The 13,708-nt window shown below is 28.8% G+C and overlaps 1 protein-coding gene across 1 annotated transcript; it reads right to left on the minus strand.

Annotated features, from left to right (window-relative positions):
* Positions 1–445: 445 nt before the first annotated feature.
* Positions 446–2,189, minus strand: LOC109192460. The gene is made up of 5 exons (XM_019343110.1): positions 2,019–2,189; positions 1,861–1,924; positions 1,144–1,730; positions 861–1,032; positions 446–767 (listed from the first exon to the last, which is right to left on the minus strand). The coding sequence occupies exons 1-5, from the start codon at positions 2,022–2,024 to the stop codon at positions 748–750; spliced, it is 849 nt and encodes a 282-aa protein (XP_019198655.1). The 5' UTR covers positions 2,025–2,189; the 3' UTR covers positions 446–747.
* Between the last annotated feature and the right edge of the window lie 11,519 nt (positions 2,190–13,708).

The following is a 13,708-nucleotide window of genomic DNA, read 5'->3' on the forward strand; positions in this document are numbered from 1 at the left end:
CAATTTGAATATAATTTATTGTAGTTGAAGTTGAAAAATTTATTGCATATGAACGGCCCTGGGGGGTGCTAGATTCTTCAAACCTCTATACTTCAATTTTGTCTCAGTCTCAAGATTGTTAATCACTTTGTTATGTTCCAGAAACACATGGCAAATTCTAACTTCCTATTGTTGATCCAAGATCTCAATTAGATTTTTTTAATAATATTATTTTTATACATTAATTTTAGTTGTAAATAAGAGAAAGAACAAAGTAAATTTATGTTGAAAAGATTTGAGAAAAAAAAAAAAAGCAATATAACTATTCAACAAAAAGTTCACAAACTATTCTTAAAGACAAAGTAACTTTTCAAAAGTCAAAAGCTATGGAAAGCCCATTGACAAACACAAGCAGTCATGGTTATTATACAACTTCAATTCAAAATTCTATTTTTCTTATCCAGTTTTATAGTACACAGTCAAATTATAGAAATTTCAAGAACATCATAAATCACATAATGCTCCCAAAACAAATATTACATAACATGTATTGCACCCATCCATCAAAGGATACAACCATGAAAAAAACAACAAGAAGAAGAAATTAAGCCTGCTTAGTTGTAAACAATCACTTCATCATCATCATGATTAAATCAGAGCTTAATTGTTCATATCTTCATATGTTGGAGTTCATCAAGTCTTCCCATTAATCCTCAGAAAAAAGGGCATTCAGATCACCACAATCTGAACCTAAGCTGGAGGCCTACCTTAAATTTCTAGAACAATAACTGCAAAACAAACCAGAAAACATGAGACTTAGGATCAAATTAAAACAACATTATGAGGGGATTGTTAATTTAATGTATAAGTGCAGAACTTACATTCAGAATCTGTCTTGTCCCACCTTCCTGAATCACAAGTCTTGTCCCTCTTTTGCTCCTCTTCTTCATCAGTTCTTGATGTCTGTTTGTCCTCGAGGTATCTCTTCATCGACGTCGAGGGGCGAGAAGAAGTTTGGGAGTAAACTTTTTTGGAGAGCATAGTCCTAAGAAGCTGCAGGGGAAGGAAGGAAGTTCATCAGATCAGATCATAAGTCATAACCAAAACTAGTAGTTTATGAAACATGAAATCTAGGATGGATAAGAGGGATTATATTAGGTTAACCTTTTCCATTCTTGATTCTTGAAATGTGTCTCTTAGACTGGGAGTGGGAGCAATGCCACTTCTGCAAGCAAACACTTTCTTTAGGAGAAAAGAGAGAGATTTTTTGCCAAGGGTCTTCTGCTGCTTTCTGCTCTTCTCACACACATCTTTGCACCTCCCTATGATCACCCTGATGGTTCGGTCTATTTCGTCCTCATCGTAATCGTAACTGCTGTTGTCTGAATTCGTGCTCAACGTGCTCGAGTTTCTTCGATCGACTTCGAGGCTCGAAGGGCAGTTGAGGAATCTGTCCAGTGGGAGATCAGCAGCATTATTCATTATCTCTGCAGATTCGGGTTTGGAAGCCGGTTTTCTTGACAGAAGCTTTGTCAGCTCTTTCTGCAGCTTCCCAACATCCTCTGCTGTGAATTCTGTCAAATCTGGAGATGAACTTTGTTCATCATTATCCTGCAGAATTTCTTCTCTTTGGCTCTGGGAATCCCCAGAATCTTGGGTTTTCTTCTGATTATTGTTCCCAAAAGTTCCAATTGCCAGCAGGCTATCAGGCCAGTCTTTGAACTCTTCTTTCTGAGCCTCCTTTCTGTGATCTACACACACAAAAACACACAAAAAGTTGCAGACTTTTTAGCAACCCTTTTCAGTTTTCACCCCACACTGCACTAATCAAAGAAACCCAAAACCAAAAACACAATTCTTGACTGGAAAAAAGGGCCTTACAGTGGGCAGGAGAAACAGGATTTGGCTTTCCACCATTGATCTTACTTTGCATCCAGCTAAAGAACTGCACCAGAACAAACCACACCAGTTAGATACAAAGAAACCAACTTTTCAAAACCTCTCTGCAAAAATCTGCCATGAAAGCTGAAACAACAAACCTTCATTTGGGAGGAGAAACTGCAGAAACTTCAAGAACAGTGAATGGGGGGAAAAGTTAGCAGATCCTAGAAGCCAATGAGAGTTGAGCTTTGGCACTAATATATAAACAATTAGAGTGTTATGAAAACCATGCCAAATTGTGACTGGTTCAAGTTCCTAAATATACACCTTATTTGACAATCCTATTCATTCCCATTCTAGTCTCTACACATACATACATACATACACATATATATGTATCCTGAGCCACTCACAACTCAACAAATATACCAAAAGACATTCTCATTTTCATACTTAGCATCCCAATAAAGCTGCTAAACACATGGGGGGAGAATTCTGCGGGGGGTATACAACAGGCGTGGCATAGCTTAATACCACTGGGTGGAACAGTAATTAATGCTAATCTTGAGGATAATTAGTGCTTAAACAGTGATTATCCTACGGCTACCACCTTGACACGAGACGATTAGTAGAACTAATGACACACAATTACACACATCTGCTGGTTGCTTATGTATTGGTTCACTAGCTTTTCTCGATTGTAAACTCGATGTTAATTTTCTTAAAACTTTTCTCGATGTATACAGTACGTATATGTAAAGGAAGTACGATTTGGTGAGTCAAAATATAAATCCAAGTAAGGAAAAAGTACAACAAAATAAGAATGGTCTCGAGAGAGTTCTGTATCGATTAGCGTAGAGTTCTGTACTGGTTATTTTTAAAGTGTAATGGTTAGTTCAGTAAAGTAAAAGTAGTCGAGGATCGAGAGACATCTGGATGAGATCGATATTTGACTTCATTTTAAAGTTATTTGGGTAAGATATGGTAACATGAATAGCTATGAACAAAACAATGATATGATTAAACATGGTTTGCATATGAGGTATTGCAATAAGAAAGACATACATGTAACAACTACACATGTGTTCATGTTGATGTTATGATCCATGGAATAATTGAGAAAGTGGTAACATGGGTATTCTACCTCGTAATAACATCGTAATATAGAATGTATCTCTATATAACATCAGTTGCAAACCTGACTTCTGTACGAATCTACAAACATAGTACTCTTATGTCAATGCATTTGAACTTTTAGTTAATATATGCATTATAGGTTTTTATAAATACTACACTTTTATGTAGTAAAAAATTTGAACTGTTTGATTACTTGATCTTGACTGTTCACATTAATTCTCGTTTTTTATACTAGTATATGTCATTATTTCACTACTGGAAATTATTGAATTTCCGACCACCCGAAATTGATTATAAATCAAGTCAAAAGCGTTGTTTTGACCATTTTTGGTATCCGAAAAACCTTTGTTGCTATTTCTGACAACTTTTTGCTTTCGACTTGATTTAAAATCACTTTTAAGTGGTCGAAAATTCCATAATTTCCAGCAGTGTTTCGATCTATTCTCACATGATCCGTTACATAGATATAATTGTCGGAGAAGATGGAGGAGGACACTAAAATCTTAAGAGGATTTGAAGGATCAAAATTGAGTGATTAATTCATGTGTGGATTATATCATGGATATATCCAAGAGGAGATGGCCAAAATGGGATCAATCAAATTTAAGGTACAACGTTGTGTCACCTGCCCTTTATGGTTAATAGTTAATGAGCCATGAAGTTTCAAATTTTCAATTTGATTGTTACACTCAAACATAAATATGCATTACAGTGTAATAATTAATCCAATAATAGACTGTGGTAGATGATAGATAGATAGTACACAAGTTTCCCCACAGCCCACTGTGTTTGAAGGGCACCTGTCACAGGTGATATTGTACCTACTCTAATTACCAAAAGTTTCTTTTGAAGTGAGCTTAAAAATAATACTCATACTATATTGGAGGAAAATTTAAATTTGTTACAGGAAAGAAATGGTTGAATGTACGAAACATGATTTTTGTATCAAAAGGTCACAAGTTAAGATTAATTCTTGCTAATACATTCTTAGCCAAACTCGCTATATTGGATCTTCTTAGTGCGATTTATCTTTCTGTGTGATTTGCATATTATTACACAGTAATAAAGTTTACCTAATGCACACCTTCAGATAGTGGCCTTATTTCAATATTTTTTTAGTAGGGTTCGTTACGGGCCAATAAGATACTCTAGAACACTCCAAAATACTTTAAGGGGGCGTTTAGTTCACAGAATGTGAGATTACTTTAGGTAACAAAATTATCTTTTGAAACGTAATATAATGTGAGTTTTTGGGAATATAAAATTATCTTATATGTTTTGTTTGGATTGTGAAAATATAATATTACTTTGTTTGGTTAAAAGTTATATTTTATGTATGTTAAAGATGGTCTTTTTAGTCCATCAATTGTGCCATAATGATAAATTCAGTCCTTTAAATGTAAGGGTGATTTCAAATGAAACACAAATAGCCAATATCGCCTGAGACTCAAACTCACTACCTCCCCTATGAGGGAGCAACTTGGTGTGTATATATATATATATATATATATATATATATATATATATATATATATATATATGTCACATCAACATCATTATTTTTTTGGGTGTAGCATAGGGTTTTTACGATCAGACATAGTGATTAATTCACTCGCTCAATTGTAGACACCTTTATTCGGTAAGATAACTAGCCTAGAGATTTAAAGCTGCTACATACCTAAAACCAAGTATCGAACCTTTGACGTTTGGTTAATGATGGATGAGTCCCTTATACTCAACCACACCCCAGGGTCTCATCATCATTATTATTATATACGAGTTAGTTAACAGGAATAAATTAAGAATATTGAAAGATACTTTTAGATTAAGTAAGAAAATGTAGGTAATTAATAAGATTACCTTAAAATATTATTTACCATACTCAAATTATTCCATGTTCGCACCGGACCCAATTAAAGGGTAAAGTGCTGGCCAGATTGATTTTCACATACGAGAGCGCGTTCAAACTCCCGACCTTTCTTAAGGGATAAGAGTGCATGGTCAGTCACGCCAACAAAGCTGTTCATTATTATACCCACATTACTTAGATAACTTATACTCCTCCCGTCTCATTTTATGTGTATGATTTGGTTAATGGGGTTTAAATGAAGTTATTTTTAATTCAATTTTTTATAATATTAAGTTTAATATTAGTATACAAAATTTATATATTTAAAAACTATATTATTAAAAATACTATATATTAAATACAAAAAGATCAAATTTAAAAATAAATAAACAAATATTAAAAAATAAGCAAGAAAGAATTGATTTAACCAATAAATAGTAAATAAGATAGATAAAATGAGATCGGTGGAGTATTAGTTAAACCAAACACTCAATTGCTTGCTTTTTTGTTTGGTTTTTGTTAGGCCATATAGGCAATAGGAGAAGAGAGAAGAGGATAAAGGAGTTAAAAAAAAAAAAAAAAAAAAAAAAAAAAAAAAAAAAAAAATCTGACCAAAAAAAAAAAAAACACTACCTTCACGCGCCCAGTTGGCGCATCCAGTGCGCCAAATGCGTAACCTTAGGCCATGCTAGACTTTTATTCACATTAAATGAACCCCACAAAAATTATTGATTTGCAAGAATAAAAATCATTAAAAAAAAATCCACCGTCATTTGTTGAAAAATCACATCCAAATTTTTTTGTTCCGAAATTTTTTTTCAAAAATAATAAATGTAGTTGCTCTTATTTATAAATATTAGTATTTGCGCCCGTGCGATGCACGGAATAGATTCGTTGTAATATATTAAGAATATTTGGATCGATATATAATTATTTAAATTAGAACATCAAATATTATATAGTTCAATTGAATATACGGGTTGGATCATTTATGTGTTTTTATATTATCATTGTATGAATTTAAGCAAATAATTGCTCAAATTTATAGCTAATGTGTAGATGTATGCATGTAGTGTTATAACTTTGGAGATTTTTTTGCATCATTGTTTAGTATTTTTTTTTTTTTATAAATTATACAAATGTGTTCGTTTTCTAGCAACTCAGTTATATGAATGAATTGTTATCTTAATTCATTTGTATGGAGGATATTTTTTTTGTCTATACATATAGCAATTTTGTCATTTAAAAAATATAATATCAACGATTTTATTTACACATTGTTGAAACCTCTTTGTAGACGACATTGGTAGTAGCAACACAATCTTGTCCATCATCGTCTAGAGCTAACACCTTCAATTGATCAGGATGGGTGACTCGGTGAAAATATATAATGGTATAATATTAGTCAATTAGCGATCCTTTTATATTTTAAATAAATTAGTAATATCATATTCATTTTCAGTCAATTATTCTTTTGTATTTTTAGTCCATTAGAATATTACATGGAGTGATATTTTTACCTAATTTGTGTTCCATTTTTAATTGAGGATGTATAATATTATTATTGAAATATTTCTGTTCCATTTGTAATTTACCTTTACTATTGTTTAAAATATGAATTTACTATTTATGATGTAGAATATTATTATTGAAATATTGGCGTTCAATTTTAGTTTCCCTTCCATTTTAATTAAAATGCAATGGTCTAACCATTTATTTTTTTCATATTAGTCAATTATGAATAATTTTTTATTTACAGTCAATTATTAATATTCATTTCCTTTTAAATTTGCAATCCATTAGTAATATCATATTTATTTTCATCCAATTACTTCTCTTTTATTTTTAGCCAATTAATCAATTAGCAAACTAAAATATCAAATGCAATGATATTTTTATCAAATTTTCGTTTCATTTTTAATTGATGATTTAGAATATTATTATTGAAATATTTCCATTTCATTTTTAATTTTCGCTACATTTTTAATTTACCTTTACTATTGTTTAAAATATGTCTTTAGTATTGATGATGTAGAATATTATTATTGAAGTATTTCCTTTATATTCAATTTTACTGATTATTATTAGTATTAATCAGTAAATTTCGTTTATTTTTCCATTTTTAGTGAAGTAAGGATATTTTTTTTCTTCATATTTTACTGCTTATTTTCTGACTGATTATTATTACTATTAATTAATCAGTGAATTTCATTTCCTTTTCTATTTCTCGTGAATTAAGAAAATTTTTTTATTATTCTAATTTTTGGTAGAATTTTCTTTTTTTACTGTTATCCTTATTATGACTTTTTTTTTCACACCCTTACGTTTCTTTTTTCCATTTTCATTGAATTAAGACTCTTTTTTTTTTTTTTTTACCAATTATTATTAGTCATAATCAGTAAATTCCGTTTCTATTTTCATTTTTAGTGAATTAAGGATTTTTTTTTTTTACTGATTATTGTTAGTTTTAATTAATTAGTGAATCCCGTTTCCTTTTCTATTTTTTGTGAATTAAGGATCTTTTTTTCTATTTTACTACTAACTTTTTTACTAATTATTATTAGTATCATTAACTGGTAATTTTTTATTTTTTTATTTTTTATTGTTTGGGCGGGTAAGTAAGAAATGGGGGTTTAGTTTTTAAGAATAATAATGAATTTTAGTGAGTTAAGGATCCTTTTTATAGAATTCTCTTTCAATATTTAAATACATTAGCATAGTAATTACACCAAAGAAGGAAAGAAAAATTATTAGAATAATAGTATTTTCACCCGTTCGATGCACAGAATGGATTTGTTGTAATATATTAAGAATATTTGGATCAATATATAATTATTTAAATTAGAACATCAAATATTATATAGTGCAATTGAACATATGGTTTGGATTATCTATGTGTTTTGATGTTATCATTGCTTAAATTTGAGCAAATAATTGCTCAAATTAATAGCTAATGTGTAGATGTACGCATGCGGTGCTGTAATTTTGGAGATTTTACTTATCATTGTTTAGTTTTTTTTTTTTTTTTTTTTTTTTTTTTTTTTAAATTAGTCAAATGTGCTCATTCTCAAGCAACTCAGTTATAGGAATGAATTACTATCTTAATTCATTTGTATGGAAGATATATATTTTTTTGTCTAGATATATAGCAAATTTGTCATTTAAAAAAATATCAACGATTGTATGTACACATTATTGAAACATCTTTCGACATTGGTAATAGCAACACAATCTTGTCCATCATCGTCTATAGCTAACACCTTCAGTCCATCATGATGGGTGACTCGAGTGAAAATATATAATTGTAGAATATTAGTCAATTAGGGATTCTTTTATATTTTAAGTAAGTTTGTAATATCATATTCATTTTCAGCCAATTATTCTTTTTTATTTTTAATCAATTAGTCAATTAAAATATCATATGTAATGATATTTTTACCTAATTTTCGTTCGAGTTTTAATTGATTATGTATAATATTATTATTGAAATATTTTCGTTGCATTTTTAATTTAACTTTATTATTGTTTAAAATATGCCTTTATTATCTATGATGTAAAATATTATTGTTGAAATATTTCGTCAAATTTTAGTTTCCATCAATTTTTAATTAAAATGCAATGATCTAACCATTTATTTTTTTCATATTAGTTAATTATAGATCATTTTTTATTTGCAGTCAACTATTAATATTCATTTCATTTTATATTTTCAGTTAATTAGTAATATCATATTCATTTTCAGCTAATTATTCTTTTTTATTTTCAGTCAATTGGTCAATTAGAATATCAGATGTAGTGATATTTTACCCAATTTTCGTTCCATTTTTATTTGATGATGTAGAATATTATTATTAAAATATTTTTGTTCTATTTTTAATTTTCATTGCATTTTTAATTTAACTTTATTATTGATTAGAATATGTCTTTATTATTGATGATGTAGAATATTGTTATTTAAATATTTCCGTTTCATTTTTAATTTACGTTTACTTGATGATGTAAAATATTATTATTGAAATATTTCTGTTCCATTTTTAAAATTGTGAAAGATTTATGACATAATTATGGTTTGATGTACTATATTGTGTAATATTATTGTAAAAAATTAAAATGTAATAATTTGACCATTTCCCTTTTTCATTTTAGTCAATTATGGATCATTTTTTATTTTTAGTCAATTATAAATATTTATTTCCTTTTTCAATTAACCTAATTTATGTTCCTTTTTTCATTTTTAATTTTCAGTCAATTATTAATATTCAGTTATTTTTTCTGTTTACCCAATTTCCATCCATTTTTAACGAATGATGTAGAATATTATTGTGAAATATTTATGTTCTTTTTTTCCATTCTTTTTTTTTAAATTTACCTTTACTATTTACTATTGTTTGGGTGGAAAATCAAGTAAATAGGATTTTGTTTTTAATTATAGTATAGATTGACTCATTTACAAATTGGTTCAATAAATCGTAAATATTACCAATTGTTTGGTCACAAAATAAGCTTTATCTAATTATATCTATATTATATATATATATATATATATATATATATATATATTATTTAATAAATTAGAAATTATAAAAATAAAAAATGATTAAATTGTGTAAAGTATATCAGGGAATATTACGGATTATTTGCTTAGAGGAATTACTTACTGAAAAAATGTAGTGAATTATTTTATTAAAAGTAGCAAAAAATTGTGTATATAAATTAATAAATTAGTTGTATAAATTAAAAATGAAAAAACAGAAAATACATACTTAAAATTAGATTTCTAACTTATTTAATTTTCAGAATTTCGGAATAAATTTGTAATTGTATATAGTAAGGTAAGAATAATTCTTATGCAATATACAATTTGACAACTCAATTAATATTAAGATTTCGTGCAATGAACATGTATATCATCTTGTGTACTCATTTGAACGGTAATTTATTTTTATACAGTAATTATGCATAATAAGTTAATATTATGCTAATTAATAACTAATAAAATTTATTATTAATTTGACCATTAAAATTAGTCTGGATGATAAAAAACACATATGAATTGGTTCAATAAATCATAAATATTACCAATTGTTTGGTTAGAAAATAATCATTATCAAATTAAAATTGATTAATTTGACAAATTATACTTAAGATAAATATTACAGATTATTTACTTATATAAAACTTTTATTGAATTATTATTTTATAATAAGGAGTGAAAAATTATATATATATATATATATATATATATATATATATATATATATATATATACCATATTGGTTATTGGTTATATACCATATTATGGATTTACGTCCATATGAGAATATGAAAAGAATAAATGCACAACCTAATTAATACTACGTATTACATAATATCATACCTAATATTACTATATATAATACCATACGTAATTATTATTTTTAATACCATGCATACAATTACCATACATACTTGAATTGGTTATCAATATAGATTTCTTAAATTGGTTATAAATCATATTATAGTATTACGTCCATATGAAATAATATTAACATACATAAAATTACCATACATACTTGTTAATATTTAGATTTATTAAATTGGTTACAATTCATATTATGGTAAAATAATTCTTATGCAATATACGATTTGGAAACTCAATGAATATTAAGATTCCGTGCAATGAACATATATTCCATCATGTGTACTCATTTGACCAAAAATATGAAGGTTGGTTCAATAAATCGTAAATATTACTAATTGTTTGGTTAGAGAATAATCTTTATCAATAAAAATTAAAATAATTAAATCTCTATCATATTCATATGCTATTGCTTTAGGCTTTTGTCAAGGAGCACTACTCACGATCCTCAACACATTGCCATGGCTCTAAATCCTTGTGTTACTCCTATTGGTGCTGGAAGGACCGTCACATCAGGATTTTACTTTTATATATATATATATATATATATATATATATATATATATATAGACTAATAATATGTAAAATATTTTTTATTCATAAAATATTATAGACGTGTTCATAAGCCATATGTAAAGTATTTTGTATTCATAGTATGTAAAGTATTTTTTTTTTATAATATTATAGACATGTGTTCATAAATTTGTGAACTTTGTATGAATTTGTAATTTGTGCATAACACAATATTTGCCAGGTTTTTTTTTTTTTTTATTGAATGGATTGATCCTTTTCAAGTTCTTGGATGTGGTAGGTGTTTATTGCATTTTTTATTTATTTCGGTGAAATTAGTGATTTAATAAAATATAAATTTAAACAAATTTGTAAAGATTTAGTTTGTATGGCTTTGAATAAATAGTGATATAAGCTAATAATTAGTGATATAGCAAATTGATTTGTATATGTACGTGATTTCTTTCTTTAATAAATTGCTTTCTTTAATTAATAATTAATTACTTTCTTTAATTAATTGAATTTGGATATTACACAAATGCCCTTAAGTTTTGGGGGGGAAACTTGCTAGGAGGATTTTACTTTTATATATATATAATAATATAATATATAGATATAGATTTCTATTTGACATTTACTTACCAAATAAGTTTTACTATAAAAGTTTTGGAGGGAAAATTTGTTAGGAGGATTTTACTTTTATATATATATATATAGATATATAGATATAGATATTGTACTATTGTATCCAATAAAATCTTTTAGAAAATACACAATTATTTTATTGGGTGTTGTACTTTTCACAAATATACCTTTTAGAAAATACACAATTATTGGGTCTTGTCCTTTTCATAAATATTTAGTCTGAAAAAAATCACACTTGTCGATCTCCAATTGTTTCCAAATTATAAACATAACCTAGTCTTCGTATTTTTAATCTTTCATTTAATTGTATCACCACACTTTATTTGTTGTATATATATGGATCGGAGTATAAAGTTTTATGCGTACATATTTGTAACTTTCAATTTATTCTCTATTTTCTCATAAAACTTTATACACAAAAGACTGAATTTAGGAGTCATTTAACAATTAAAATAAACAGATTTGTAAAAATTAAAAGAAAGAGACTAGATTAATAACCCAAGTACAATATTATGGAAGAACCAAAAATATGATTTCTCAATTAATCGTACAGACTCCATTTAGAGCTGAATGATAAGAAACAAAATAATTACATATAATAATCGAGTTCACAACACCCCAAAAAATCAGGGTTGTAGCTGGTTAGGGGAAATATGAAAGATACATGAACCTTCTTCTCCCAAACGGGTGAATCCTTAATCCCAAGGGTCCTTTACTATTGACAAAAGTACACAAATAAAATAATAATAATTTTACAAAAAGAATTATTATTTTTGAAAAAGAAAATTGGGAAACATAACCACCGAGACAAATGAGATTTTATGGCTAGGTTGTAAGTACGAGTCGAGTTGCATTCTCTCCTTAAAATCTTATTTGCTTCTTTCCAAAGGTGTTAGGAGCGTTGCAGCCTACGTTTCCCAGGATAAAACGTACTACGGTTCTAAGTGTTGAGCACTCAAACTTAGAACTCACCGAACTAGAGCGTGGGAAGAACACAGAAGGTAGAGAAGGAAAGAAGAACAATGTTTCAAGAGATGAAAGGTTAGATTCGTTGTCTAAAAAATCACATGCTCTTGGACAACTTATATAGGAGTTGAAGGATTAAATAGCTTTTAATCATATCATGGCATTTAAAACTGATATTAACTCAGTTAATATAACCTATGCAACTTATACAACTTATATAAGGGACCTATGTAACAGTTGACTATTAACTTGAGAATTAATTTTGTAATTTAAAATTGGAATTAATTCAAGATTAATTGATATTTCTAGATCTACACCCAATGCCAGATAGCTGCCAAAAAGCATAAGCCAGAAAACACAATATGTGCCCCAGCTACACCTTCGTAACTCCAAATACCCGGATTCGTTACAGTCCCGCCTGTGATACTTCAACCTCCCCATGAATTGGTTATTCCTAAACGAGTCATGAAGGGTATAACGAACATACCCTGTCTCCACATTGGATCAAGAACAGGGTCAGAAGGATAAAATACCCAGCTACGAGTCATGAAGGGTATAACGAACATACCCTGTCTCCACATTGGATCACTTCTTCACGTACATGAGTTAAGAAATCAAATCTTACGAGCAAGAGAAAAGCTCTATGCTATCTATATAATTCAATAAGTTCTAGAAAAACTCTTGTATAAATAGTAGTGCAAACTCACTTCTCAAACCAATGTGGGACAATGGCTACTCTAAAGCCTTTCTCCTTCATTTTTCAACTCAAATGGATCTACTTTGAGAATCAATTTCTTATTCACCCATTATTTGTTTCGAATGTACAATATAACAATCTCTTCACCTCACTACAAAGAACCCGAATCAACTTTGACCCGACCCAAATCGAAAGTGGGCCACAATAATGTTTGTACAACAAAATAGCCACTTATTATGCCATTTTCAAGCTATTTTTTAACACAATCACAGTGATTCAATGGTTCAGCAGATATGGCCAAATGTCGGTGCGCACAAGAGATCTGACCACTTTGGGTATAATCCGACACTGCCGCCACCAAAGTTCGAACCTTGATCTCTTCTCCTAAATACTGACTACTAAACCAGTGAGCTAAACCCGTACAGGTACATGAACCAAGTTGAAAGCGATGGTGACGGGTTAAGCGTGTTATCTAATCTGCACAAAGTCCCCCCGCCCCCATCTATCCATCGATAGATGGTAGAATGGGTTCTCAACTATCACCTCAGCGGTCACCATGGAAGAACTTAACAACTTTTTGAGGTCTGAGAATACGAAGCGAAGGAACAGGTCGAATGCCTGGAAGTTGCAGGCCGTAGAGAGGGGC

The sequence above is a fragment of the Ipomoea nil genome, unplaced genomic scaffold (assembly GCF_001879475.1).
Source record: "Ipomoea nil cultivar Tokyo-kokei standard unplaced genomic scaffold, Asagao_1.1 scaffold1770, whole genome shotgun sequence".
In the NCBI taxonomy this organism is placed as follows: domain Eukaryota; kingdom Viridiplantae; phylum Streptophyta; class Magnoliopsida; order Solanales; family Convolvulaceae; genus Ipomoea; species Ipomoea nil.

What these genes read in the sequence shown, in the direction of transcription:
- LOC109192460 (XM_019343110.1), bottom strand. An exon ending in AAGAATCAAGAATGGAAAAG is followed by an intron (nt 1,033 to 1,143) that starts GTTAACCTAATA and finishes CTTCCCCTGCAG; the next exon opens with CTTCTTAGGACTATGCTCTC. An exon ending in GGACAAGACAGATTCTGAAT is followed by an intron (nt 768 to 860) that starts GTAAGTTCTGCA and finishes TTTGTTTTGCAG; the next exon opens with TTATTGTTCTAGAAATTTAA.